Genomic DNA, 27516 nt, shown 5'->3' on the forward strand with positions numbered 1-27516 from the left:
TTGTGGAAGATGCAGGGATGTTTACTGTCTTTTCCAAACTACACAACTGGTAATGCATCATCATCTGTCAGTTCTGAATAAACAGGACAACTGCTCTATATGGAACTAAAGTTTGATTTAGTAAGTTAATTCTAAAATCTTTTAGAAACTGACTTGTAAAAAAAAAGTTAGTTGTTTCAGAATAATTACAACACATTGTTGGACAGAAGTTGGCTTTAAATTTAAGTGCATATTGCACTGTTGGATCATGTGAAAATGTAAATGCTTAATCTGCTATATTTTGGAGTATGTTGTCAAATAGTCTTTGTATAACTATTTTATAAAGTTTCAAAATGTAACTTTGTAGAGTAATCCTGAATGAGGATGCAAGTCTTATTTAAAATACTTCTGCTCCTCTGCTTTTAGAAGAACATAAGTAATATAAAATAAAGATTTTATTTTAGACTGCAGTGAAAGTGGTGCATATAATGTATTCTTACTTCTATATATATATAGTATGTGTTATAGGAGGTCACATACTTGTGTTTGTGTGGCTAGTCTTTATGTTATAAAAACTACTTGGCTGATGCTTCTGCCAACAAGCATTTTGTTGGCAGAAAATGCATATAGCATTCACAGCAAGTATACTGTAACTGCAGGCTTAACAGTTTCTCTCTTACATTCCTTACATAACTTGGAAATTCTTGTAGAAAATTCTGAGAACTTGTTCAGTGAAATGAATATTAAGAAACATGCATGAAAGGGTAGTTCACTAGTGAAGTTCTTGGTGATCTCCCTATGCACTGGAAGCAGTTGCCTTTTCCTGTCAGTACTATGCAATTTTTCTCTTCCCTACTGTTAAGATAGGATTTGAGTTTGCTGAGACCCTTTGGACAATCTAGTTTTATCAGCATTATTGTCTTATAAACTCTAAGCAACTGGAAATGTCAGATTATAGAAACTTCTACAAGTGTTACATCCCCTGAACACCACAATCTGATTTCTTTTCAGAAGTGACTTGGCACAGATAGAGCTGTTTCATTGTAGAACTGGGCTTGTTCTTAGTCTTTGGCCTTATTTGCTATTGTTAGACTAGTCTTAAAAGGCCTGTACTGAGATTTTGCGTTTTTCTAAAGGACTCAAAAATATGGTATTTGCTAGAGTAATATTTCTCAATAAAGCAAGGAGGAAATTAACTGTAGGAGGAAACTAATTCTTTGCCATTAACTGTATGATGACTGAAGAAAGTTGTCCCACAGAATTAGTGTCAGCTACAAAATAGAGCATTGTACCTAGTCAGGCTTGCCATAGCTTGTCACCACATTATAACTGGCACAGTATCGCCTTCCTGCTGTTTATTCTATAGTTATGGCTTCAGCAAAAGCCCTCCATTTGCATTCCTTGTGTGAGGCAGGGATTTTTTCAGTGTTTACGTTTTACAATAGGGCACAGATAGAGGCTACTGCTAGTTCTACTTAAGGCAAGCAAAATTAGCTTTCAGTGTGCTGACCTTGTTTACAACATCATTTTCTGGTGTATCCCATGCAAAAAATAGGCACATAACTTGAACAACTGCTGACATCTATGTTAAAAGAATATGAACAGAATACATATGCAATGCAGCAGGATGTTTATTAAACATTTGTATAGCTAATGAACGCTTAAGTAAAATTAGTATTCATGTGAGGTGTGACCTGCATTGCATTTTAGTTTTTCCTTTGGACAGTATTTTATCAGTTTGAACACCTGAAAGCAGCTATACCTTAAAGGAGTTTAACAAATGCTTATTGGAGGTAAAAGTTCTTAAAATAATGCAGTACTAACTAGTGATCAGTCAGCACTGAGGTAAAGTATTGTTTGACAGAACAGCAAACTTCAAGCTGAAACTTCTGCATTTCCTTTTGCTGATTAAAATAACTGATTTTGTTTTAAAACTGTTTTCTCATCAAAGAACTTTCTGTTCCTAGTAACTAGTGCAGTTACCCATATTTAAAAAAAAAAAATTGATCAATAATAAAGCAATTTGCATCACCGAGGGAAAATGGGATATAGAGAATGCTGTTATTGCATCCCTCAAGTTTCTGCTCCCAGGAAGAAGTTTTCTGTATTTCTTAAATTGTTTCAAGAAATCTAGTTTTGCTATTCACAATACTCTTGCCTTCTTTTTCCAATTAAGACTTCATGCATCACAATACTTAACCACATTCTTTTCCTACACTTCTGTCCTTCTCTTACTGATTTGCTTGTCTTGTTTTATAGGGAAGAAAAATGCATTGACACTCAGATAGCTAGCATCTACCATTTCACTTAACAGCTATGAGGTAGGAATTTAATATTCTCCTTAACAGGTGGAGAAATTGAGGTGAATTCTTGTCACTTTATATACCACTAGTCAAAACTAGGATTCCTTTTTACTCTTCTATTCAGCCATATATTTTTTCTTAATGAAATTACCCTTAATAATTACTTATAGAATGCATTCATAAAGGTAATCTATTTTTAAATATTTATTCTCCCTTTTTGACCAAAATGCTAAAAATAAGAGTTCTGTTGATAAAATAATAGCTCTTAAATACTCTCATTTCCTTGTTAGTCCATATTATTAAGGTACTTTCAAGTCAGTTTGTTTAATAAAGTGCTTAGTGGTTAGCTATTTTCAATGACCTGAATTCAGAAGTTTTATAAATTACTTCAGAGAAGGCAGCTCCTAAATATGAGTAGTTTATATCCACAAAGGCCTTATCTTTGTTTTGCTCCAGTCATTGAGAATTTCACTATTTTCAAGATTTGACTGCTAAAGCATAGAAATTACTAGTGCAAATGCTTAGGCACAATTCAATTAAAATGCATACATTCTCTTCCTGTGCAGAGGCAATACAATGGCATATAGCTTTTTCCATTGTTAGACATTCCAGAGAACCTTGAAATGGCTCATGTCTGCAAAATATTTGGCAGAAGAACAAAATATGGAATCTAGTGTCCTATTTTACAGCAATAGTAAAATTAAAGTTCAATGCATTGTTTAAAAGTATAATTAAAACCAACAGAGCTAAAGCATTAGCTCCATCAATGATACTCAGCCTACCTCCAGACTTTATTTGAAGTAGCATAAGGCTTGAATAGTAGTATACCATCTAGCAAAAATAGCTAATATGTTGCTTCGTCCATATTGTCATCACTGCCAGCACCAAAATCATCTCCGTCCTCAAAGTATGAAGAAATGTAGTCATTTTCCTAAATGAAAATATATTGCAGATCAAAATACTGTCATTATGCATGTGGAAGAGAATTTATGAAGAAAATATTCTTTATGCTGCAGTTAAGTAAAATTTTGAAACATTAATGTGAGCTTTTCTTTCCTTATTTTGGGGGAAAGAGGAAAAAAATAACTAAAAGTTCTGGTATGTACAAAAGGGGAAGCATCAGCTTTTGATGCAAGGTTAGTGCCCTGTTTTAATGATATAAATTAATGTGTACATGTACTGATTGTGGCAGGAAAAGTTCTGTTTTGCAAGATCTTTTTGCCAAGCTCTTTGCAAATCTAAAACAACTCTTTAAGTACAGCATAATGTAGCATAACAAAGAAAATCAATGTAATAGTACCTCTCACTACAACTCCTCTGCACTTCAGAGAAGCTAGAGGTAATTCTTCTGCTGTTTGCCAACAGACTAATCAATTACTGGGATCTGACTTGGTACACATAGAAAAACTAATGCATACCTCTTCATGCTCCTCTTCATCATATTCTTCTGGTTCTTCTGCTTCCTCATCATCTTCACCTTCTTTATCTTTTGTTTTGTCTTTCTCATCTTCAGATTTTTCTTCTTCCTCATCCTTCTTTTCCAACTCCTGTCACAAGGCAATCTCATTTACAAGATAATTCCATGTTATATCAGCAGCATATCCCTCCACACTACCAAAATGTTATACTGAGTTAACAAGATGATTAGCATAATGATGTTGTGTGGATATTAGCCAATATTTAAAGACAACATTATATGAAATGCCAGAACATCATAAAGACTTATTTGATCAAGTATCAGCCATCAAACTTCAAGTCTAAAAAGAATGTCTTGTATAATAAATAGATTGATTTCCTTTTACCATCCACTATTGGATAAAAAAAGAATTAAAATTCACATTAGAAGGCCATGCTATACTTGATAAAACAATACCACATACCATAATGTATCCACACAAAAGAACTGATGTATCACAAAGATAAAAATACAAAGCTGTTGCACCTTTCAGCTTTCCATTCCCACATAGTGGGTACTCACCTCCAAAATCACTTTCCTCCTAAGTTTCTCCTTCTGCATTTTTCTCCCAACTTGTTACACAGGTTGGTTTCCAACATCATTATATTGGAAAAGCAGCAATAGATTTAAAAGCTTTGGCACCAGTTTCTCCTTCAGTAAGCTCTAATGGTAGCTCTACTGTTAGTAATTGGGCTGCGTAGCTACCCAGTGAAGAACAACTGGACATTGTGTTCAAGGGGTCAAAGAGAAGCAAAGAAAATAGTTTCTCCACAACCAAGCTCTTTCCTCATTCTCTCCCTTGTGCTACTGTATTGCAGAACAGTTCTCTGTCAGTGTAGCAGGAGGAGGCTAGAGAAAGGGTGGTGGGGGTTATTCCAGTTGGTACTGGAATAGCAAATATTTCCTTTTCCAGCAATTTCTATTGTACAAGTTAGTAAGATTATGCATGTCTTACCTCAATTTTTTTCAACACATCCAGATTACTTTTAGGCTCAGAGGGCTCAGAGCTCTTTGCCTTTTTTGGTTTTGTACCTGCTGAAATAAAATACATCACTATTATTTTCTGAATATGAAAAAGCACTTAACACTTTTCTTCTACTTGCTGTTAAGACATTACATTTTGAGAATAGTAACTGCAATGATAATCCAATAGAGTCTGTATTACAATTACTTTAGACTTTGAGCTACATCATTCATGGAGCTATGATAGCCTGATTTATGTAAGTGATGCCTACAGGGCCAGTCTCAAACTCACTTTGAACAGGTATTTGATCAAAGGTTTGTCCAAACTATGGCATTCAGCTTCACAAAATAGTTTTCACCTACAGATTTAAAGTATATTAATAGAAAAAAATCTAAATTATTATTTTTCATCATCATGAAAAGGCAAAAATGCATTCCTGTTATAATTCCTCCTGAGTCTATGCAACACATTCATGACTGCTGGGCACTTCAGATAGATAGACGGCTAAGAACAGGCAGACAGCAGTTTCTTAGCTCCAACACAGTAGCATGGTTATTGCAACTACATGGCTTTTGGACCAAAGCTGGCTCTTATCTAGGGAGTTTGGAGTGCATATTTTCACTTAGTCACTTGATTCATGAATATAACCTTCTATCTAGTTACTCCCTACAATTCAACCTCATTATCTTACTTAGCTATATAGTGGGGTGAAGGTCAAAACCAGGATTCTATATACCCAGGTAACAGCTACCTGGATTGCAGCACTATAAGCTAAGGGAATACCTACCCCAATTCCAGGAAGTGCAATTTGACGAGTAGACTCAGAAAAACAGGAAGAACACACTTCAAGAGCTCTGTCAGACAGTCTCTTTCCAGGGTGTAACTTCCTTTGGTTCTCCTGCTAAATTCAGCACAGCTGCACATAACTTACAATGTGGGGCCCATACCTACCACAGATTAGTTCTTCTCAGCATGGTAAAACAGCCTATGTAAAGCTCCATGCTGGTGTGGCTAGATGACTTCTCAAAGACAAGCTAGCTTCAGACAAATTAGCTTATGTAGCTTGTGATTTTTTTTTATACTAGGCAGCACTAAGTGATATCAAAAAGAAAATTATTATGCACTGATAGAGGGAATATCATTTCCAGAGTAGACAGTAGCCCAGTGCAGTACAGATTTCATCTGGCTTAGCACTTAAGGAAGAACACTAGAACTGCTAAGAAGATTACTATATTTTGTCAAAAGCATTTGTTATAAGTAATATTCCGTTTGTTTCAATGCTTTGCCTAGGAACGGTCTCTGTGACAAAAGCACTGTATACAGCTGAGCGAAGTCATCATGAACACTGTCAAAGCAAACATGTCTAAAATGAAATGATTAGGATATTGCTCAAGTAGGCAATGTAAGAAAAACAAGTAGAAAGTGTGATTCAAAATGAGCATTTTTGCACAAACACCTGCAGGCTTTTAGAGATAATGCCATCAGAAGAAACAGGCTGGAAATCAAAGCAGACATCAAAATTGTTCTTTCAATGGTGGGTGTCTGTGGGGCTTGTTTATCATGAGAATTAGAGACAAAGACCCGTCATCATTGGACAGTAGAACTTTAAGCAAATAGCCATTCACACCCATTTTGCTTTAGGTACAATGGACTACTCTTTCCAAACACCTGTTCCTACATTACTCTGGCTTAAATGCACAAATGCATATAGCTGGCTTACAAGAGCTGAACTCTGTCAACGTTTTTTTGTGGCCACAGCTGATATCTAGGATACTATGGTCCATGACCCAGGCTAAGTGCGGGGCAGATGTTGAATTCCACCCAAAATTATGTCAGTAAAAGGCATGTGGTTAGGTGTTAGGTTAAGGCATTCAGGGATTTCAGAAGTGGGGCAAAAGATGAAGCCGGCCCTGTAAATTTAACTACATATAGTTATCCGGAAATCCCTCCTGCAATCTATGAAGCTAAAATGGTAGGAAAACTGTTCTGACTGCAGTACAGATAAAATTCACTTCACTGCCACACCTTTGTTCCACTTATAATAAAGTGTCATCTAAGATGGCTGTCCTCAAAATGTACCACTGAACCATAACAGGGTTTAATGTGTCATTGATCAGCTATTTACAAATCTCCTGAATAACATGACTTTTGTACGGCCTCCATATCATCAGGATTCCCAAAAAAACCAAAACCACATTATTTTTGTTTTCAGAGGAACATATCTTTTTATCCAATCAAATCTGGATGGCTAGCTGATCTTTGCCATTACAATTGAGTAAGAAAATGTACTTTTAAAAGCAAACAGAGAAATTGGCAAAAAAGAAAGTGAAGAAAATGCAGTGAGCAGTGATTTTCTAATCCTTTGTTTATGATAATCACAACATTACTGTAATAAAGGAATAATAAATCAGCATTTATGTTTGCATAGGATCATGGGATGCTAATTATTGCCCCAGGTTTATAAAAGTCAGTGCTATTTCTTTTTTTAAAAAAAGACGTATGTACTCGATTCTTTTTTAGGGGTTTTGCAAATAAGTATTTAATATTCAGTTGAATCTTGCAGTCTACCTTTAGTACCATGCTTCTCAATGAGGCTCTTAAAAGGAACAAAGCTTCCAGCTGAGCCAGTCTCCATGACTACTGCACATTCACTTTTCTTTTTCTATTTTATCCTTGAACTGAAAAATGACATACGAAAGACTTGGACAAAAAAGAACAAGAACGTAAACAATTATATATAACAGACAGCTAAGTAGTGGGGTCCAAGTGTTGTGTCACATCAACAGAACAACAGACTTCTACAGAAGAATGAAAACAACAGTCATGCATATTAGAAAACACATTGAAAAATAAATACACTTATGAAGTTGCATAATAAAAAATTAAGTCTTTTTTCCTTTAAGAACAACCAATACCAGCTCCAACTGCTGTTGAAGGATCTGGTTCACAATTCTGCAGAAGAAAGCTGAAAATAAACAAAAAAAGTAAACCCAGGGAAAATAGAAAATAACCTACATTAAATCACATATAAAGGCTTAAAAAATGCAAAAGTCAACCAAATCATAAACCAGATAACTGAGAAACCCAAAATATAAAGGAAATCTGAACAACTAGCTATTCATTAAACAGAAGAAGGGGGAGTGCTGACTAAAGATACAAACTTCCAAAAACAAAAGTTTAGTGCTTTTTAAATCTTTTACTGTTACATATTGGCACCTACTATGTTAATATAATATGTCAATATGAAAGACAGCAAAAGAAAGATAGGTCTGTTCCAATAAATTAAAACATCCTACAGAAACAAAACAAAAACCACAAAAGCCAAGACTAGTAAGGTATTCGGTAAACATCTGCCAACATCCTGATTACTAGGCCTAGTAACATTTGTAGCAATTTTTTTTCCTAACCAGCTCCAGCATTTCTGCTCACACTCAAATAGTGTGGACTAAATGCTCTTTAAAATACATAATTACCTTTCTTGGTCTTTTTGCTTGGCTTCATCTCTCTTGGGAGTCTTCGCCAATCTGTATTAAAAATACCTTTAATATATACGAATGATAATTTACAGCACAGCTATAATCACCCCATTTCTTGGAAAGGCTGGGGCCCCTGTTGTGCTTGATTCTGTATACATGCATACTTAACTGTTTTATCATACAGCAGTTCCACTGAATTCTGGTTGTACTTTAAATTAAGAAGGCTAGAGCAAGGATCTACATTTAGATCCAATTAATGAAGACTGACATCTGCACCAAAGAGATAGTTAAAGTCCAGCCATACCAGTGGCCCACATGCCATTTAACTTATATATTACAATTAATTTTGCACTAGTGAGCTGTACAGATACAGTTGTGAAAGTTCAATGTTATAAAACCCAGGTATCGGTCAGTGAGAAAACAGGGGGTTTTTTTGTTTTTTTTTTTTTGGAACATCCATGTTTGCTCCCAGTTCAAAACTGATATTTAGATGGGGAATGAAGAAGTGGGAGAAAACAAGTTTGCATGTTTGCTGCAAGATAACCTGTTGAGTTTCAACACAGTAAAAAAATCAGATTTTTGCGGGGGAGGGACAAACAATACTTTGCCTTGATTTGGAAAAATGACAAAGGCATGGCCATCAATGCAGAATACGTGACTCAGTAAGGATTTACATGTATTTTTATTACTTTAAAAATAATGAATCCAACATTTAAGAAGAGCAAAAGATTGCACAGGCTAATAAACAATTGACCTTTGATAATCTGAATTATCACCTGGGGTCCACGCCGCATGCTCCTTTTCAACCTCCAGGTACTTTTTACGGTATCTTTCAATTGCTACAGAGAAAGATACAAAGACTTATTGAGTTCAGTTCCTTAAAAAGGCAATTCAGACACTGTACTTTATGTCTTTTTGCAACTAAACATACACTCTTATCCTTCTACCCCTGTATAGGGCACTTCCTTGTGCTGCTGCCAAACACTTAAAACCAGTGTAATGTCACTACTTTGAGCAGTTCTCATGATAATCCCCAGGACTAATCATATGCTGAGTACTTGCAAGACCTGGATTTTATATTCCCCACCACAAAAAAAGAAAAGGAAAAAAATTATTACTTTTCATTTTTGAGTATCTCCTTTCAATCAAAAAAGCAAAACAAATTATATTTTATACTTCTATCCCTGAAAAGTATGGGAGCATAAAACACATATATTTAGGGAAACAAGATTGAGACATAATACATGCTAACTCTTCAACAGATTCACAATCAAACTTTTGCTACAAAGGCAGTTAAGTGATATTTATCACCACTGTCCTAGGCAAAAGAGGCAAAAAGAGTATCCAGAACTCCCAGGTCTCAAAAGGCTACATCTCAGACTGATCATGACCAACTCCCAAGATTTTAAGTACTATTGCAATAGCAAACCTTTGTAGCATAACAAAGAAGTGTTTCCCAAATGACAGTAAAATATTTTAGTTCATTTAACCTCTTCCCAGGCACAGAACTAAACTGAAAAATACACTGGAAATAATACAGTAGTTACACAGTATAAGTACATCCATTTATAATGCAAAAAACAAACAAAAAAAAACAAAAAAACCACAACTGTCTTGTACAATCTTTAATGATAAAACCAATACTGAAACTTAAGCATTTTTGAATGTCATATTTTTTCTTACCAAATTACCATGCCCAACAGCAAAATCCACTTAATACAAAATTACAGATTATGACTGCAGTAATAGCACATTGCCCCAAACAGGGATAATTTCTGTGAGTATTCTACAAACAAATGAAAACAAAGACAGACTGTGACCTTTATGGACTCGACTTCTATCATACACACCAGAGAAGAGGATAGGAAAAGGAAGACATTAGAAAATGAAGCTCAGTTTTAAACTTAGTTGTGACAAGGGCAAGCAAAAGACCTACTTGAAAATGTGCAGCAGAAGACTTGTTTAAAATGACGGCATCTCAAGGGGCATTTAATGTAGGTGGCCTTCGTAAATGCTGAAGGAAACTGTCAGCAACAGAGGAGGAAAGAAAGCAGTAGTTTTGATTTCAGCTTAAGTCCCTTTCTTGAAGAATTAATTGCTGATACCATCAGTAAAAAAAATATACCTCACTGACTCTTGCCACCCACAGTTAATGAATGAATCCCAAACTATTGCCAAGGTGACAGCCACCAAATCACAGCAGATATACTTGCAGGAAAAATATGAATCATTCATGGTTTATGAAATGAAGAAAACAGAGAATTTACTACAGAATAAACCTACTACACACTCAAAATGGGTGTTTAGGTGAGTGATGAAAATCTATTCTGAATGAAATACTAATATATCAAAATTTCCAGGTAGTGTTAGACATGGCATTAATTTACTGCCTGACTAATGACAGAAAGAAAGATAGCTAAGTCCTAATTAAAGTGTTTCCCTTTTCATACTTCAAAAGGACCATTTGACTCACAGACGTAGTGCTAAGGGTTTAAAACAAGGCATTTCCTCTTGTAGCAAAGCCAATCTAAGAAATTCCTGCCCACTATTGTCCTCCTGCCTCCCTCTTATTCTTGTCAGATGTTTTGATGAAGTACTGGGAAGGAAAGGGCTGTAAATCCAGACAACTGAAACAATCAGTTAAAAATAAAATAAGTCTACCTTGGGGGAAGAAAGTGGCTTTCTGAAAGCCAGGCCACTTCTGCCAGACAAGGTAGGCCCAGAGATAACTGCATACTGTGAGATGAAAGCAAGCTGTTTCAGTTAGCATCAGTGCTGCAGACAGCCACTACTGTAAGTATACCACAACACCTCAGATGATGAAGTATTTTTGTACAAATAAAGTTTCACTGTAGAAAACTATCTCACCTTACCAACTTACTTTTGGGGAGATGATAACACTTGCAACATTATTTCAGTTTATCTAAAGTGGCTATCTACCTGCTTTCCACGCAATTGCCAGTTTTTGAAGAAAAACAATCTTCAAAGCTGGCAGTTCTATTAATGAGCACGCTCAGCAACACAGAGATCATTGCACCCCAGAAAGAGGGTTGCAGAAACAGAGGATTTTGAGGAGAGTGGTAAGAATGATCATATGAGGCAAAGTTGGGAAAGAGAGATAATGTTCTCATGAAGTGGCTGGTTCATTGGAAATAAACCTGACAGGCTTTCAGGCACAGCAGTCCTTTTTCATTCCTCAAATGGAAACAGCAAACTTCAAGCCTGAGAAAGATCAAGGGCACATAAAAACCTCTGGTGAGATGAGAGACCAAAGAGACTAAAATTTGTTTACTTAGAAGATAAAAGAGGCGATGTCATAACAGAGTAATTTTGAATTCTTCTACAATCATAAATGATCTAAAAACAAAGATCAGATTCTCTGTTTTGCGTTGTCTCATAACCAAGGGTTCACCTGGTTGCTTCAAGTTCAGCAGGAGTTAGGCTGCAATCGCATCTGGCAGCGCCACAACTCTGCCTCCATAAGGGATCCAGAAGAATGTGCTGCCAGGGTCCATCTGGCTGCAAGTAGGTGCTGCACTGTGGCTGCATCCCAGAGCTGGCTGGGCACCAGCTGTAGGGCAGAGGAAATACTCTGCCTTCCTAAGCCACACGGTCTTGTGGGTAGTATGTTCAACAGGAACTGGGATCCAGGAGCTCCTTCCTGCCCCAGAAATGGGTGGCACATATCAGATGATCAGCAATATCTTACTGCTGTGAGAAGCCTGGGCTTCTGAAACTATTTCAAGGTCTCAGTAGAAATTCAGGGGCAGCAGTAGTTCCCAGGGAGCTTCTGAAGGAATACTGAACCACCACAGAGATGTGGCTGCATGAAAATAAGTTCCGAGTAAAAAAAGTGGCTATCTGCTCACACTACAGCATGCTGCTCCATTTTAAACAGTGCTTTAATACAAGAATAAGTGGGCAATCAATGAGGTGTGTCAATCAGTGTGTGCGTGTATGTGTCTATATATATACACACACTATATATATACACTATATGTTTCTCTATTCAAGTATACATATAGTCAAAGCCAGCAAAAGGAAAAATTTACACACACTCTCTTAAAAAAAAAAAAAAAAAAACCTGTGGAATTCACTATTATGGGGAGACACCACGACCAACAATTATCAACATATCAGAGGGGACTGGACTGTATATCATACCTATATCACAAATATTCAGGGTGAGAAATATTCTTATGGTTTCAGGAGGGATATTTTATCTCATGTTCTAGAGTTCAAGTCAGCTCTCATTATTCAAAATCAGCATGTGATAGCAAGGGAAGGATTATGTGGTGTCTGGCCATTCTGGACTTCTTAAACCTCTCTATAAAGCTTGTTGGAGACAGTCTACTGCACTGAATGGACCTTCAGTCTAATGAATACAGCATTTACTATTTTTTTATATTTCCTACTTTGCTGTAACAGCACTTACCGTTTATACCAGTGAGAACAAGCATTCAGGAAAATGATAGAAATAATGGGCAAAAATCACCACTGAAAAGAAGCACTCCTCACAGTAATAACATCCTGTGACTGCTAGATTTGAAATATACCCACAGCAAGGTAAACACACTGAAGTTTGTCTTCTCTGCTCTCCCTTCTTTCCCACCAGTTCAGTTTTCTGACCAAGAAGCTTGGATTTTAACAGCATCAATGATGTATGACTTGATGTTAAGTACAGCACAACATTTATCATTACTGAACAGTAACAGAGCTGTTAGTGTTTAATTCTAATTATGTATAAGCAAAAGACATATTCTCAGGTCTAGCACGACTTCTAGTCCAGCTCTGCTTCTGACGCAAACCTCAGTAAATCACTTATCCTCATCTCAGTCTTCATATTTCAGGTATGCTGTCAGTAACACTTACCAATTTTTCCTTAATAGGAATAGAGGAAAAATCATGTCCTAGAAGAGCACCTTTTAGAATGCCCTGTTGTTAAATACAACTTTAAGTACATCACCATACAGTTAAAAAAGAAGCTGAATTTTAACCCTATGTATTTACTATATATTTCTTTGCTCCATTGCAGAATTTTAGGGTATTTTCAGTGTGTACAAATGTCTATTTCATTTGTATTTGATCAGCATACAATTGAAAAGACTGCATAGAGTTGCTCTTAGTGCTTTGTATCAAACAAAATAGATCTTTATTCCTCCTCTTTTCTCACAGAGGAGTTGTTTTCCAGTTGCAGCACTTGTAGAGGTTGACTAGTAATTTCAATATGTGTAAAAACAGAAAAACTCCCTCTTGCTTTAAACTGCCATTTTTTATTTTTCATTATCAGTACTAATTACATCTTCAACACATGCATTTCACTACAACATCCTTCACAGAATAGGAACTACTGAAGATATAAATACAAATAAAAAGCACACAAACAGACCTTCATGATCATCTTCTACTGCCAAAAAATAAGGCGTTTTTTTCATAGTTCCTCTAAGATCTTGTTTTAAGGCCAACATGTAATCTTCATCTTCTCCTGTTTTCAGAGGCACTGGCTTATTGTCTGTACTCTGTACAAATTATGTTTATTATTTATAATGTGTTAATATTCATCAAACACACAAGAACACCAACAAAAAGCTACAACAAACACATTACTCATGACAGTGCAACTCTATTATGCTACTTTGCAAGTATACTTTATTGCATTCTGAAATGCACAACACTATATTTACAATTAAATTTATACCTTTTATGACTTAGCTATATCTTTCTGCAAAAATATAGGAAGAAAGCAAGAAAAAAGTACATTAAAACAGTGAAATAGTCATTCAATTGATGTTATGCTCATGGGCCCAATATTCTTAACTCCTAAATGCAGTTTCTCATGCCAGCTCAGAAGACCATTACTCAGAAACCATTGCTTCTCTATCTTCAGAGTAGAGCTGGTCTTAACCTCCTCTAAAACAGTGTTATAAATACATTATAACAGAGTTATAGCTACATTAATTACATTACATTAATTACTTTGAATAACACGGATGCTATTTCCATGAATAGCCATAACTCACCCATGCAGCACACATGCCCACCCCACACCTTGGTCTCTGTCTGTTTAATTTAAGTGAATCGTTAAGCTTTTTTTTTTTTTTCTTCTTCTTTTTGAACTATGAATCTTGAAACTGGGAAAGATAAATAAGCATAAACAGTTTTAAAAATATATAGCTAACTAGGGCCAGGGACAGAATTACAGCATAGTAACTGGATGTCATTTCTCTCACACAATGAATGGTACACAAGCAATACCTGAGTGGTAGGCTGTAAAGCACAAAGACTACTGCAAGTCCCCAGGCTGGGTCATGAAAGCAGTTTACTGGTTCCAGCTATATTTACTAACTGGCCAACATTTTAAATCACTAATGTTGACAATGGCATGCAGATGCTCCTAAGTTCTGATGCCTGAGTTCTAAGTGCATTTACAGGAAATTTAGAAGAACACAAAAAGAGTCTATATGAACTATGTAAGAGCAACAATTCACTGTTTAAAATAATTTCAGTGCAAGTCAGTCAAGTGCTGCAATGTCAGACTTTTGGTCACTGCCCAATCATTAACTGTGCTTCTTTAAGTTTTTTCAATTCTAGTCATGCTACTTGGTTCTTTTGTTTTTTGAATGGCATTAGGTATCTCCTAGAAAGTTTAGCTTAGTTCTGTATGCAACTGTTCACAAAAGGAAGAAAGCTTCTTCAACTTCCTCCTGGTCTCCATTAGGTATACTGGGACTAGTAATTCTCTTACAAGGCAGCTCCATTGGTGACACTAACTGTGGAAGCTGTAATTCACAGAGAATTCATGCTATCAGCAGACAGCAACATTCACATTAAGAACAATTATAGATGGCTTAGTATCAGCAAAGTCATGCGATTTAGTCTGTAAAGGAAATGGTAGACAACCAATAAGAACTGGTTCAGCAAGTCAAAACTTCAGGTGCAACAACTATTCTGAGAAATCTCTGAATAGCAACAATTATATGCCAAACTTCAAGTTTCACATCATAACATGTGGATTGAGAGAAATATCATGCACCTTGATCAGATCCTGACGTAACTGGGAAGTTTCCTTATTTAAAACTTCAATATTGTAAGACAGTGTTTTTCAGTGTAAAAATTGTTGAAGGTTCCCTACATAGCAAAATTCAGCTTAATAAGAAAATCATTTGCCTTTTTCACCCTTTGTTTTTATAAGCCATTAGAATTTGAAATCCAAATCTCCATTTCCTAATTACATAAATATCTTCCAGTCATTTTCCAATTATTTTCAAATTCCATCTATTAAGGTAAAAGATATTAAACTAAAATCTTTCCATTTTTTGTATCAACAGTAAATTTCTAAAATTCACAACTTCAAAGAGTAGCATAGCTTTACTGCAAATTCATATATCAAGTGTTTCCATTACTGTAATGTCCAGAAAACCAAATAATGATGAGGGCTTTAATGAATGAACCTCTTGCAAGCAATCTCACTAAATACGGGATGCAACAGGCAGCAAAGAGTCAGGAAGTGATAGAAAAACAATGGAAACCTACGGTTATCTACACTAAATACTTCAAAATTGACTTAAAGTGCTTAGGGCCGTTCATATATTTCATCCTACTATCTAAACATGAAAGTGAAAACATTTCACCTGAACATAGAGAGTGTGGTCTAAGAGTTGCTGTACTTACAGGAAACAGTGGTGGAGGCTTACATACTACTTCAGGTAGAGATGCACCTTTAGCAAAGCCAATAGCCTCAATGTTGAAGGTAAACGCAGCACGCCCTCTTCCTCTACCTGACCCAGCCATTTGGAGTTACTGAAAATATTACAGATTTTTAAAGATTCTTTTTTGTCACATATATGAAATATATACATTCTATATAAAATATAAAAAGCCAATGACTAACAAACATTGCAATAATATTAAAATATTTTTAATTATTTTAAATAGCAAGCCATTTTTACTGCCTGTCTTAGATTCTTCCAAATGCTCTGGATTAGGTACGTTTAAAATCAATTCCATTCTCCTGCTTCTGCTAGCCACCTCTGCATGCCTGAAATTGTCTCCTAACCTATGATTTTTAAAACTTTCTTCTGCTAAACCCTAGATACACTGACGTGAGCCCAATCAAGATAGAAGGAGCAGAAACAAGGTAATGGAAAAAAAGGATTTGTGAACCCTGAACATCTCCATAAGTACATTTTAGAACTTCTAAATTTGTCTCCAGAGAAATAGTTCTTGTTTGTCACTCACAGCTTCTTTGTCTTCCAGATTATTTTTTCCCCTTTATCTCTGTAAATTGTTTTGGGTACTGACAAAGAGCCAAAACCAAAGAGTTTCTAGGTAACAGCATCAAATGACTTTCATCAGGGCTTTTCTTTATAACAGTTCTCTCTGCTCCACTTCAGTAAATCTGCAAGCTAATTCTTGATAAAAGGAAGTTGTTTTTTCAACTAAGAGATATAAAAGAAAAATAGCCCACCAAACTCAACCAACCACACAAACTACACTTACACCTCACCATCTTCACTACTACACTAATCTTCATCTCACGGTTGAAAGACCCACGGGTTGGCTAGGTGAAGCAAAATGCGAGAATTGCGTTTTTTGCAGGGAATGACAGCAAGAGATGGGGCCGACAGGCTCAGCTGGAGCAACATGCTACTGCTCACTCCTCGAGACCATGTGAAGACTGATTTAAGACTCCTGGCCCAGAAATCTCATGTGCTGCTTACCATTACTTGCAAGGTTATTGTATCGCACCCTCTACGGCAAGAACAAGTCTGTTCCAGACTTACTGCTGCACCTGTATCTGCACCTCACAGCTATTCCCAGGTCAGCGACCATTAGCGTGCGGGTGAGATAACTTCAAACAGGAAATAAGAAACAGGACATTACCTACAGCTTCGCATGCAATTGTCTTGGATAACAGAGAATCCAGGACAGAATTATAGTTGAGAACAAAGAAATGCATGCTTAAGATTAAGATCTTTTACGATTCTCCCAAATGCAATCAATGGCCTTTTAATTAAAACATCTGTGAAAAACAAATTTATGCAAGTATTTTCTTGTTTATTGTTTTCCACAGGAATAAGCTTTACATGGATAAGAAATCACATTGTACTTTAAACATCACTCAGCAACACAGAAACCTATCTAAAAATAAACAGAAAGACCTAAATAAATCATTTTAGGAGAGATAGCAAGTAAAAATCTAAGGCTGAACATTTAATTAACTGAAAAAATAAAAAGAAGCATCAAATTCAGCCGAAAACAGGATGAAAAACAAGATGTGAGCCTGGCAGAATGGAGAAAGACAGAAGAGACAGAAAAATCCCAAACATGAGCAATTATATTGCCTCAGTGTGAAAAAAGGAAACCAACAACTGAAGAAAACCAAAAAAGAGATGTGGGAGACAACCAGCTAGTGTGGAAGGGAACCTTATTTAGATTAAATATAGCAAATACAGAGGCCAGGTTTGGGATTCTGCTGTAAAATCAACTCTACATAAGATTTTCTTGAAATAGTGAATTAGCCTGATGTGCAGTAACAAGCTTTAGAACTAACCATATTCTGATTCAGCAGTTTTATGGAAACTCACAATTTTTTTGGAGCATCCTGGATTAAAAGAGGTTTTTGTCTAATGACACCATAAAGTGGTGAGCACAGATGAAAGGAGAAATCATGAAGGAAAAGTTGTAGTTCTACAACTAACTAACTATGGCAACAACTCCATTCCTAACTGACATGATAGATGTCTAACAGACCACTCAGATGCATTTTCCTATATATAAGTAGTTTCTGTCTCATTTATTCTACAAATGAGAAAGCAAGTTTCAGGACTGTATTAAAGCATAGATTTAAGCTTTTAAAATGCTTTTAAAACTACATATGGCGTTGTTCACCTGACCAGTTAAAGGCTGTGAAAGCTCAGACCTTAGGGAGAGAAAGGCCAGCAGAAACGTTCCCACTGGCAGTAACGCTGTTACTACGGTGGAGAATGTGATCAGATGGAGTAGCTGAATGAGCGTTCAGTAAGTTAAGTTTTCCTCTGAATAAAAACCTCCTGACTGCATGAACATCCATACTCAGGGATGGGGGCCATCAGCGGGAAAAAAGTTGTAAAAACAAGAAAGAACAGAAGCTGAAAAATGGAGTGTTACCTGATGCTCCTAAAGGCTAAACGAGGATGAAAATATTTGTCACAAACACCACAGTCCCCTGCGATTTAAAAATACACTGTTCACCGTTTATCTTTTTAGACCCTCCTTTCTCTTCCCCTTTCCCCTTGCATCCTTCCACTCCCCTGCCTTTCGCACGGCCTCTCCCCGCTCGGCCCTGCCCCCCCCGTACTGCACTTCCCACCTGTCCCCGCAAACTGTAACCCGGCCCCCACCCCGCCGCCCTTCCCGGCACGGTTTAAGAAGACGACGGAGGAAGGGAAACAAGCTCACCCTCCAGGCGCCCCGGCGGCGGCCCCCTGCCCTGCCCGGGCCCCGGCAGGATTTCGGGTGCCTTTGCGCAGAGAGAGCCGGGCCAAGGCCCCCCCCCCGCCCCGCCCGCGCAGGCGGCCGCAGCCGTTGCGCCCCCGCCGCGGCGCTGACGAGGCCCCCGGCGCGCGGGGAGGGGGGGCGCTGCCCCCACCCCCCGCCCCGGCCCCGGCCCCAGCCTCAGGGCCCCGCCGCCCCACTCACCGGCGCCGCGCCGCGGCCCCCGCTCGCGCCTGCCGCACTGCGCCGCCCGCCGCCACCGCCCAGGCTCCGCCCGCCCGCCGCCGCCGCCCCGCGCCGGGACGCTGCTGCCGCCGCTGCCGCCGCGGCCCGGCATGTCGGCGCTGGAGTGGTTCGCGCACAAGTCGCTGGGCGGCGGGATCTACTGGATCCAGGAGCGCTTCTACGAGTCGGGCAACCGGGCCAACATCTGGCTGGTGCGCGGCTCGCAGCGCGACGTGGTCATCGACGCCGGGCTGGGGCTGCGCAGCCTCCCGGACTACCTGCAGGCGGCCGGGCTGCTGGCGCCGGCGCCCGGGGCCGGGGCCGGGGCGGGCGGCGGGGGCCGGCGGCCGCTGCTGGCCGTGGCCACCCACGTGCACTTCGACCACTCGGGCGGGCTGCACCAGTTCGAGGAGGTGGCGGTGCACAGCGCCGAGGCCGGGGCGCTGCTCCGCGGCGACAACTACGAGGCCGTCACCTGGCTGTCGGACAGCGAGGTGGTGCGGCCGCCGCGGCCCGGCTGGCGCGCCCGGCACTTCCGCGTGCCGCCCGTGCGGCCCACCCGCATCCTCCAGGAGGGTAAGGGCCGCTGGGGGGGGGCCGGGGCCGAGGCCGGGGCCGCGGCGGGCGCAGCAGACCCGCGGGCGGTGCCGCACGGCGAGGAGAAAGGCCCGTTTGTGCCCGCTCGGAAATGACACCGAACGGGCAAGGCGGAAAGTTCCCGTTCCTCTTCCTGGCCCCCCCCTCCCCCCCGCCATCATCATGCTTCTCCGTGATCATGCCGGCTTAAAAGTAACAGGAATCCGGCAGCCTCTGCCGGATTCAACAGCTGATTGTCAGCGACTGCGTCCTTTGCGAGGGTGTCGGGCCTGGACGTAGCCTGTCACTTCGCCTTTCGCTAAGAGAAAACAATCAGAATCTAAAGGGAGATCTGTCGTAGCAATCGCTGGTTATTCGGGCAGGGCATGACAGGGTATGCAAGTAGCAGAGCTTATGACACTGTTAAAGATGCAATTGTAATCATGTAAGTGTATGGGCACGTAGGTAACAGAGGGTGCTCACTGCTTTTTCTTACACTGGGAAAGAGCATAGGAAGCGAATCAGTTTACCTTCTCCCTCAACAGCAAAAACAACAACAAAAAAAGTCATGGAATGATGGTTTCTAAAATTTGCCAGTTCTAACAATATCGTAAATTGTCAGCCTCCTAAAGAGGCTGCCTGAGCTGCAGATTTCACTTGGAAACATGGTATTTAAACACTGGAAAAACAACAATCTGCTAAATATTTGAAATCTAGAGAAGTTAGATGCATGCTTATATCTATTTGTATTTTACAAATCTAGGCAAGCTATTTAATTGTGGTGTTGTCAGTACAGGAAACAGTATTTTACAGTAATGAACCTCTTGTATTACAGTAATTTCTGTAGAACATTTACAGTGTTGAGATTTATTTGGATTATTTTCTAGATTTAGTTGGAACAAGAAAAAAAATCCAAGATTACATTTTGAAGATTTATAAGAAATCCAGTTGTTGTTCTTTCCAAATGACACATTTTTTCCCTCCTTTTTTAAATGAACATAAAGGGCAAAGGATTGAGTATTCTACTGGGAATGTAATAAGCACACTATAGTTAAATATCTTTAAAGACAGTCCAGGTAGGCCAATCAGAATTAGGATGAACAATGAACATCGTAAAACCCTTTTAGTTTGTCTTGAGATTTATTTTAGTCTGCTAAAAGCTTTTATTTTTAATATATATTAAAAAAGAATGACTTAAAATAGAGTTAAAATATCCCTATTTATTTCTGTCAGGATGGTATTTTCTTCCTTTTGAATAGCATTTGGTTGACATTAGGGGAAGTTACCAATAGGTAAAGTTCATGAATTAGGGATATGGCTTATGATAAGGGCTATGCTAATAATGGGTGCAGGTGAAAATTCTTAAAACTTCAGGAAGTAGTGGTTATAGCTTAAAACAGAATACTGTGAAAATGACAAGCTTTAAAGTTGATAAATTTACTTGGTAGTTCTGTACCCACCTGTTAGTAGCTTTTCTTTTCTCTTTTTCCTTTTTTCTCTCTTTCCTTTTTCCAGATAGAGCTTTTTTTTTTTCCAGCTGCTTTCATTGCCTTGAGTATGAGCATCCTGATTTAAATGCAAGAAATGTGTAAACTTATGAGCTAAAGTCATTTTTAAAATGTTTGAATTATCTGGAATCCTGGGCTCATCTTCTTACTTCTGTGCTAATATTGCTTTGTTTACAGGGCTCTTCTTACAATAATTAAACTGGTATTTTTCAGTTTTGTAGAGTGTGCAGCCTGCTTTGCAGAGTCTTCAAGCCATCCACAGCCCTCAACAAGGAACAAAAAATGAATAGTAGGCAGTTCTGAAAGTATCAACAGGAACTCAGAATTATGGATTAAAAATACCTTGTGTTTACCTAATCTGTTTGTTTGTTAATGCAGGATTTTTCCCTAGAATGAGAATTAGTAAATAGCAAGGCAAGGAAAAATTATCTAGCTTTTAAAGACTAATTGAGAGCCCACGGTTTAGCCTGAGGCTTCAATATCAGTGAATTTTGGCATCTGGTGACCCATATTTTTTATAAACCATCAAGGCATAACCAGATAAAGAATAAAGCAATTTATTGAAATATATACTGCTAAGCATATGGATTTCATTTTACAGAAATAGCATATTACAGATAAAAATTTTGTTCAGTTTTTCAGTTTGGCTTCATAGATAACAATGAGTAGGTTATTTTGGCAACAAATATGCTAACTGTAGAATCTCCCGAAGCAGGAGGAGATAAAGGGTAGCTCTCTGTAAGGCAATTGACACTTTTTGCATGCTACTTAGATCAGAGTTGCTTCTTGGCTGTACTAGGCCATCACCCTGCACGGATGCTTGAAAAAGCAGAACTCTGAGCTTATTGAAGACTTCTGGGAAGGTCATTAACTATTTACCTATGATTAAAGAAAAAGTTTGGGTTTTATTTTCTTTAAAAGGGAGAAGGTATAAAAAATTATTGTAAAAGATCAAGCATACTCACTATCAAAGTAACATCAAAGTTTCTAACGTAGCATTTATTGAGATACTTCCCATGGATGTGGCATGTAATGTCAATGCATGTGTAATTGCTGCTGTGTAAGTGTATCCAGAAATAGACAAAATACAGAATGTGGCAGAGTTAATAGTCTATTAGAATCCCCAAGCCCTAGCTTTTACTTATATGTTACCTGCTTTGTACAATCTCCTATTGAGATTACTTTTGTATTACATTAATCTTATGAGATCCTTCAAGTACCCTCATTTTTCCTAAAATCACATACATTTGTATTCAACCTTAGCATTTATTGTTTTCCTGGTCATTTGTATCTTTTAAGATTCACAGTTTCTTTCAGCTGTTGCAGTGTTTATTTTTGAATTCTGTACATTTGTTGTTTAAATTTTGGATGCCATATTCAGTTTCTGTACACTCTTCTCAGTGCCTGCAGCAATTTGAAACCCACTAGAACGCTTTAAACTCCAATAGGTTCCTCATCTCCACTATTATCTTGTTTACCACTTCAAGCATTTTCTGCATAAATTTCTCAATAGTCTATTCTGTTCTACTATCAAGGCTTCTCAGCATTTCCTCAAAAGAGAATTCATCTAAAAAATTCCCTCTAATAATTCTGAAACTTACTGCTACTGCAACATAGGGATCAGACAACTTCCCTGTTAGGTACAGCATGGTCAAATGTTGGCTCTTCCGTGACTTCCAAACTCTGTTCTAGCATTTTGCAAGTGAGGCAAGTGGATATCTGCAGCAGCCCTAGCTATAGCATAGTTTATGCCTTCCCTTAGTAGCTCCCAATCCAAGCATAGTAGTTTATATCACAGTGAGAACATGATGTAGTACTTTTCCTTGAGCCCCAAAGCATGCCAGGTAGTATCATGAAAAGGTCTGTCTTTCAAGAATTGAGTATCTTTAGGCTTACTGAGTCTGAGTAAATTCATGGACTATCTGTCTACTGTAAGATAGATCTGTAACTTTTGGTTTTGTAACTTTTTGATTTCTAATATAGTAGGAGTTGGATTGTTTTTGTTGTTCTCCTTGGAACTTGAAATGTATATTACAATTTTAAGTATCCTCCTTCTCTGATAACTGTTTCACTAGCTGCAGGTTTTCACATCATTAATTTTATGGTACTGCATGTTATTTCTTATAGGACTGTTTAGTATAGTTATGAAGCAGCTGCTTATGAGAAGATTGCTCATATATTGGTCTTCTTTCCCAATACAGTCTGCCCTTAAGTTTACAGATTTACCACCTCTAAATTAATTGCTTTTATAAATGTATGATAGAACAGTCATTACTTAAAATTAACATTACTTAAAATTAACAGCAGACTTACTTGGCTGGTTCCCCATCCCTACATTGACTTTCTGCTGACAGTACCAGTTCAGTGACTAGAATGATGAAAAAGTATTTACATTTAAGCCAGTGAAACAAATGACCTTAAGTTAAGAACATTCTATTTTTATACATCTGATTCCATAAGATGAAAAAAGTGTTTGGAAGCCAGTCATGCTTCTCCTCTGGCAATTTAAGTTCTGTCATTTTGCATTTCAGAAGCAACTGCAGTGGAACTCTGAATTAAATGAGGGTAAAATATAATAAACTGTGAAATACTTACTTTGTAAATTTTCACAGAACATGATAGAGAAAATAAAACAGGAACCAAAGAGAACACATCTAAGTGTTCTTACACACTTAGATGTGTTCTATTTGGTTCCTGTTTTATTTTCTCTATCGTGTTTCTTTTTCCGTTATTTAGTTCTTTAGAATGGGAATAGGTTTCCTGGGACATGGGAAACCCAGTTAATATAGCTGAAGCCCCTGCTGTCTATTATTATTTGACTGCTGTCAAATGTATTCTTAAAATGCTTCTTTGGCACTGGACAAGAAAAAAGCCCCTGCTCCCACTGTTGTGGATACAAAGCATGTATAAACTCTCAACACCTGCCTAGCTCATACTTTTTTTGTGATGTTTAATATGCAAAATAAATGCATATGTTTCCTTATCATATCTGTTTGCAGGGGATGTCATCAGCCTTGGAGACCGACAGCTCACTGTCATGCACATGCCTGGTCATTCAAGAGGAAGTATTTGCTTACATGACAAAGACCAGAAGATTCTGTTCAGTGGAGATGTTGTGTACGATGGATCCATGATTGACTGGCTTCCCTACAGCAGAATAAGCGACTATGTTGCAACCTGCCAGCGTCTCATAGAGTTAGTGGACAGAGGTCTCGTGGAGAAGGTACTACCCGGACATTTTAATACGTTTGGAGCAGAAAGGCTGTATCGTTTAGCTTCCAACTACATTTCACAAGCTGGAGTTTGTCACAGAGTTTCTACTTGTGCCATGAGATCCATTGCAAGCATAGCACTTCGTATTACAAATTCTAGAGCCACCTCTTAGTTACAGTGCATTTTGTGTGATTTATTCCCTGTTGAAAAACCAAATGGCTTGTGAAAGTATTGATACATGCAAAAGCAGTATGCATTAGTAAGGAGCTGGCAAATTGATATGGATGAGCTGTAAAAATTCTCCTTATTTTTGCCTACTTTATTCCTATTTTTTAAAAAAATACATAAACTAGTAGCTTAGCCAAAGCTACCATTTTTCTTTCTATTTTTTCAGGGCATGTTTGCACACATATTGTGATTGCCATTTGACTGCAATTTGAAATACATTGCTTTATTTTTGATATGATTCTGAAGATACATATGATATGCCAAAATGAAAGGTTTTACATGCCTGATACTCATGCCTGAAACTTTTTTGATGTAGCATTAGGGTAAAGGTTTTATTTGTGTTCAAAAGTGTTTTTATGTGGCCGGATTGTAACGTGACTGTTAATACTCTGTGGTGGGGGAGAAGGACGGAGGCTATAACGTTCCATTGTCCTACTGCAGATACTGGATTAAACATCTTGTACACTTGTTACCATGGAGTGAATGTAACTTGAACTGTTTACTGTTTGCTTATGAAGTGTTCTGGTACTTATGTTGTTACAAAAAGTAAAGTGCATTGCATTTGAGTCTGTTCCAAAAAAAGTTGAATACACAGAAAAATGTTAAATGACATTGTAACTTCCTTATTGAGATGGAAGTCTGATATTTAAAAGTTGTTGAAACGGTTAAAGGTTGTGTATTTATACTAATAGTTTATATATTTAACCTCTGTAAAAGGACACTGTCTGATGTTATTTTTGTATATAAACATATATACTTTCCTAACAAGATTGTTTTTTCTCTTAACGTTTTCCCCAAACTTTAGTGGGGTTTAATCTTATTTGTTTGGCTTTCACTTTATGTGGAAGCATTTCTTTTCCTCTGATGATACCAAACAGAAATCAAGCCCAAATTATGGGCTCTAAGGCATGGGGGGTGGAAACTGGAGGCCTTCTTAATAAGTTAAATTCTGATGAGAAAAAAAATAGCCTACTTTGGAAACCAGCTGCAAAATACAAAGCATTTTTGATCAAAATTTATGAAAGAGAAGATCTTACATAATATTGTTCTTCTCCTTTCATAGCTGACTGGACTCCTGTCTTTCCTATTTGAATATATCCTTCACCAAAAGTAGGGCTGATAAGTTCTGATATGCACAGTTCTTGTTAGCAGTGCCTCTTTCCCATTATAAGCTGAAGCAAAACTGTAAGTAGGCAGACAGGATGCAACATGTGGTACTTGGAAGACAGGTTACTACTTGGATCATAGTCTCTCTTTTAGAGAAATCTTAAGTATTTTAGTGTATTGTATGATGAATGTTTAATTAGTGGATAGACTTGTCACAAATGAAGCTAAGAACTATTTATATTGGTCTCATGTGACCAGAGGAAAAAACATAGTTAGTCTGGGATGCTTTTTTTTTTTTATGCTTTTATGAAGGCTGCAGCAGTACTGGTGATATCTACTGTAGAGTAATGCAGACAAGAGATATCTATTCTTTCATAAAGCCCACCAGTATTGAACTTAAGCTGCTAAAAATTTTACAAATGTTAATTAGTCAAGTGAGATCACATTGAGTTAGTTTTGTATTTACGCTTCTTTTGTATTTGATCCAACATTAAGAGCCCTGAAACCAGATTTTGCTGTATTGTGAAGCCTGAGCAACTAACAGGAGGCTCACATGTATGTCAATTCGAAAGGAAAGATACTGTCTACCATTTGTGTTTAAATCTGTGCTCAGTTCCAGCTGTGCTCAATATCAGCTACAAGATCCTTAAATGTTCAGATCACTGGCAAAATGCCATGTTAAATCATGCTTAAGCCCATGAAGTCTATGTAGATAACAGCAATTGTCAAATTTTTTCCTTGACAAAAATCTATGGAGTATTTCCTAAATCAGAAGTGAGCTTAATGTGAACACAGCCTGGAATGGTGTTAGTAAACTGCTTCTATAATCCAGTTGAAAGTAGTTGTTGTGGGGCTTAAAATTATTTTTGTATTATAAGAAATTCACTACTAAGTAAATTACATGTCTTAAATATAAAGTAACTGGCTCTGACTATTTTTGTTAAGAACTACCAAGTTTTAGTCATAAGAGTTTGACAATGTCTCTTTAACACTGCTTGGATTAAGTATTTAAAATATATATGTTAAGTTTAAATGTTGCAACATTTTGGACATTTAGAACTGTTGATTTATTTGTAAAATCTAAATCAATGTATATTACTTCAGTTTTCAGTAGATTGGAGAATTTATGAAAAATTCAGATGGGAAGTTTTGCTCTGTAATCTGTCAAGACTTTACTGATGTTAAATAACAGTTTTCACAGAAGAAACATTTTATCATGGATATCATAATAAAAATGTTATAAACATGCTGTGCTGTTATAATTTCTAAGTATCTTGAAGAAAAAACACTTTCATTCTAAATGGATTGGAAGATCTTTAAAAGTGGCTAGCAGTGTTTTTAGTCTTCTGAGCAAGAGAGTGCATTAGAAACTTTTACTCATCATAGATTGATCTGCATAACTTAAACAAAACCATGACTGGGTGCTACTTAAAAGGTATTTTAAAAACCTGTAAGGTGATCAGGAGAGCCTTTCCCATTGCCTCATCTTGACAGGTTTCACAGCCAGACAACAGGACTGACTGCCTGCCCATGATAGCCCTGGGAGGAGCTATTTCTCAGATGAGGTTACTGGGGTTCCCCACTTGGCATTGTTCCTCTGTCCTCCTTGCTGTCCATGGAGACGAGCCTTTTATCACTTAAACTAAGAGTCAATACTAATAAGCTGACAGGCTGTCATCTTTTCAAAATGCTGCACAACTATTATTAATTATTCCCCATTACACATCTGGGAACAAGGACCCATTTTCTAGCGGAAATAAAGCATCTCAGCCAACATCTGAGTTCTGTAAATTGTGACAATCCACAATGTACATCTCAGTTCTGAAGAAGGGTATGCAAAGTCTTTCTCTGTTACCAAGGGTCAGTATTAATTCCAGATGCACATGAAGATTTAGCTGCACTAAGTCACAACAGCACAAGATGAAAGATTTCAGTGCCCCAATTTCAAGCACCTCTCCTATTGCCCAAACTCCATGTTCCAGTTTGAAGTGGAATCACAGCAAGA

General features: G+C 37.7%; 2 protein-coding genes across 8 annotated transcripts in view; one reads left to right on the top strand and one right to left on the bottom strand.

Annotated features, from left to right (window-relative positions):
• Positions 1 to 18917, bottom strand: part of POLR3G (RNA polymerase III subunit G) — a 35196-nt gene extending 16279 nt beyond the window's left edge. For 2 of the 7 annotated variants that reach the window (XR_010886989.1, XR_010886993.1), the window contains exons 1-9: positions 18859 to 18917; positions 18328 to 18385; positions 15850 to 15978; positions 13568 to 13697; positions 8955 to 9017; positions 8176 to 8226; positions 4694 to 4773; positions 3701 to 3829; positions 3065 to 3213 (exon numbers count right to left, since the gene is read on the bottom strand). Coding sequence is in view for 1 of the 7 variants with exons in the window: in XM_067316293.1 (XP_067172394.1) it covers positions 3127 to 3213; positions 3701 to 3829; positions 4694 to 4773; positions 8176 to 8226; positions 8955 to 9017; positions 13568 to 13697; positions 15850 to 15969 (660 nt within the window). In the remaining 6 variants the exon portion in view is untranslated. Of the gene's footprint in view, positions 1 to 1592; positions 3214 to 3700; positions 3830 to 4693; positions 4774 to 8175; positions 8227 to 8954; positions 9018 to 13567; positions 13698 to 15849; positions 15979 to 18327; positions 18386 to 18618; positions 18694 to 18858 lie in introns of those variants that run through there. The other 5 variants (XR_010886994.1, XR_010886990.1, XM_067316293.1 and 2 more) reach the window with 5 other exon arrangements.
• Positions 18918 to 18960: 43 nt separating this feature from the next.
• On the top strand, positions 18961 to 26750 carry MBLAC2 (metallo-beta-lactamase domain containing 2). The gene is made up of 2 exons (XM_067315510.1): positions 18961 to 19455; positions 23963 to 26750. The coding sequence occupies exons 1-2, from the start codon at positions 18990 to 18992 to the stop codon at positions 24346 to 24348; spliced, it is 852 nt and encodes a 283-aa protein (XP_067171611.1). The 5' UTR covers positions 18961 to 18989; the 3' UTR covers positions 24349 to 26750.
• Positions 26751 to 27516: the final 766 nt, after the last annotated feature.

Source organism: Apteryx mantelli, chromosome Z (assembly GCF_036417845.1).
Source record: "Apteryx mantelli isolate bAptMan1 chromosome Z, bAptMan1.hap1, whole genome shotgun sequence".
In the NCBI taxonomy this organism is placed as follows: Eukaryota; Metazoa; Chordata; class Aves; order Apterygiformes; family Apterygidae; genus Apteryx; species Apteryx mantelli.

What these genes read in the sequence shown, in the direction of transcription:
- MBLAC2 (XM_067315510.1), top strand. Translation starts at nt 18,990, where the DNA reads ATGTCGGCGCTGGAGTGGTTCGCGCACAAGTCGCTGGGCGGCGGGATC. An exon ending in CACCCGCATCCTCCAGGAGG is followed by an intron (nt 19,456 to 23,962) that starts GTAAGGGCCGCT and finishes ATCTGTTTGCAG; the next exon opens with GGGATGTCATCAGCCTTGGA.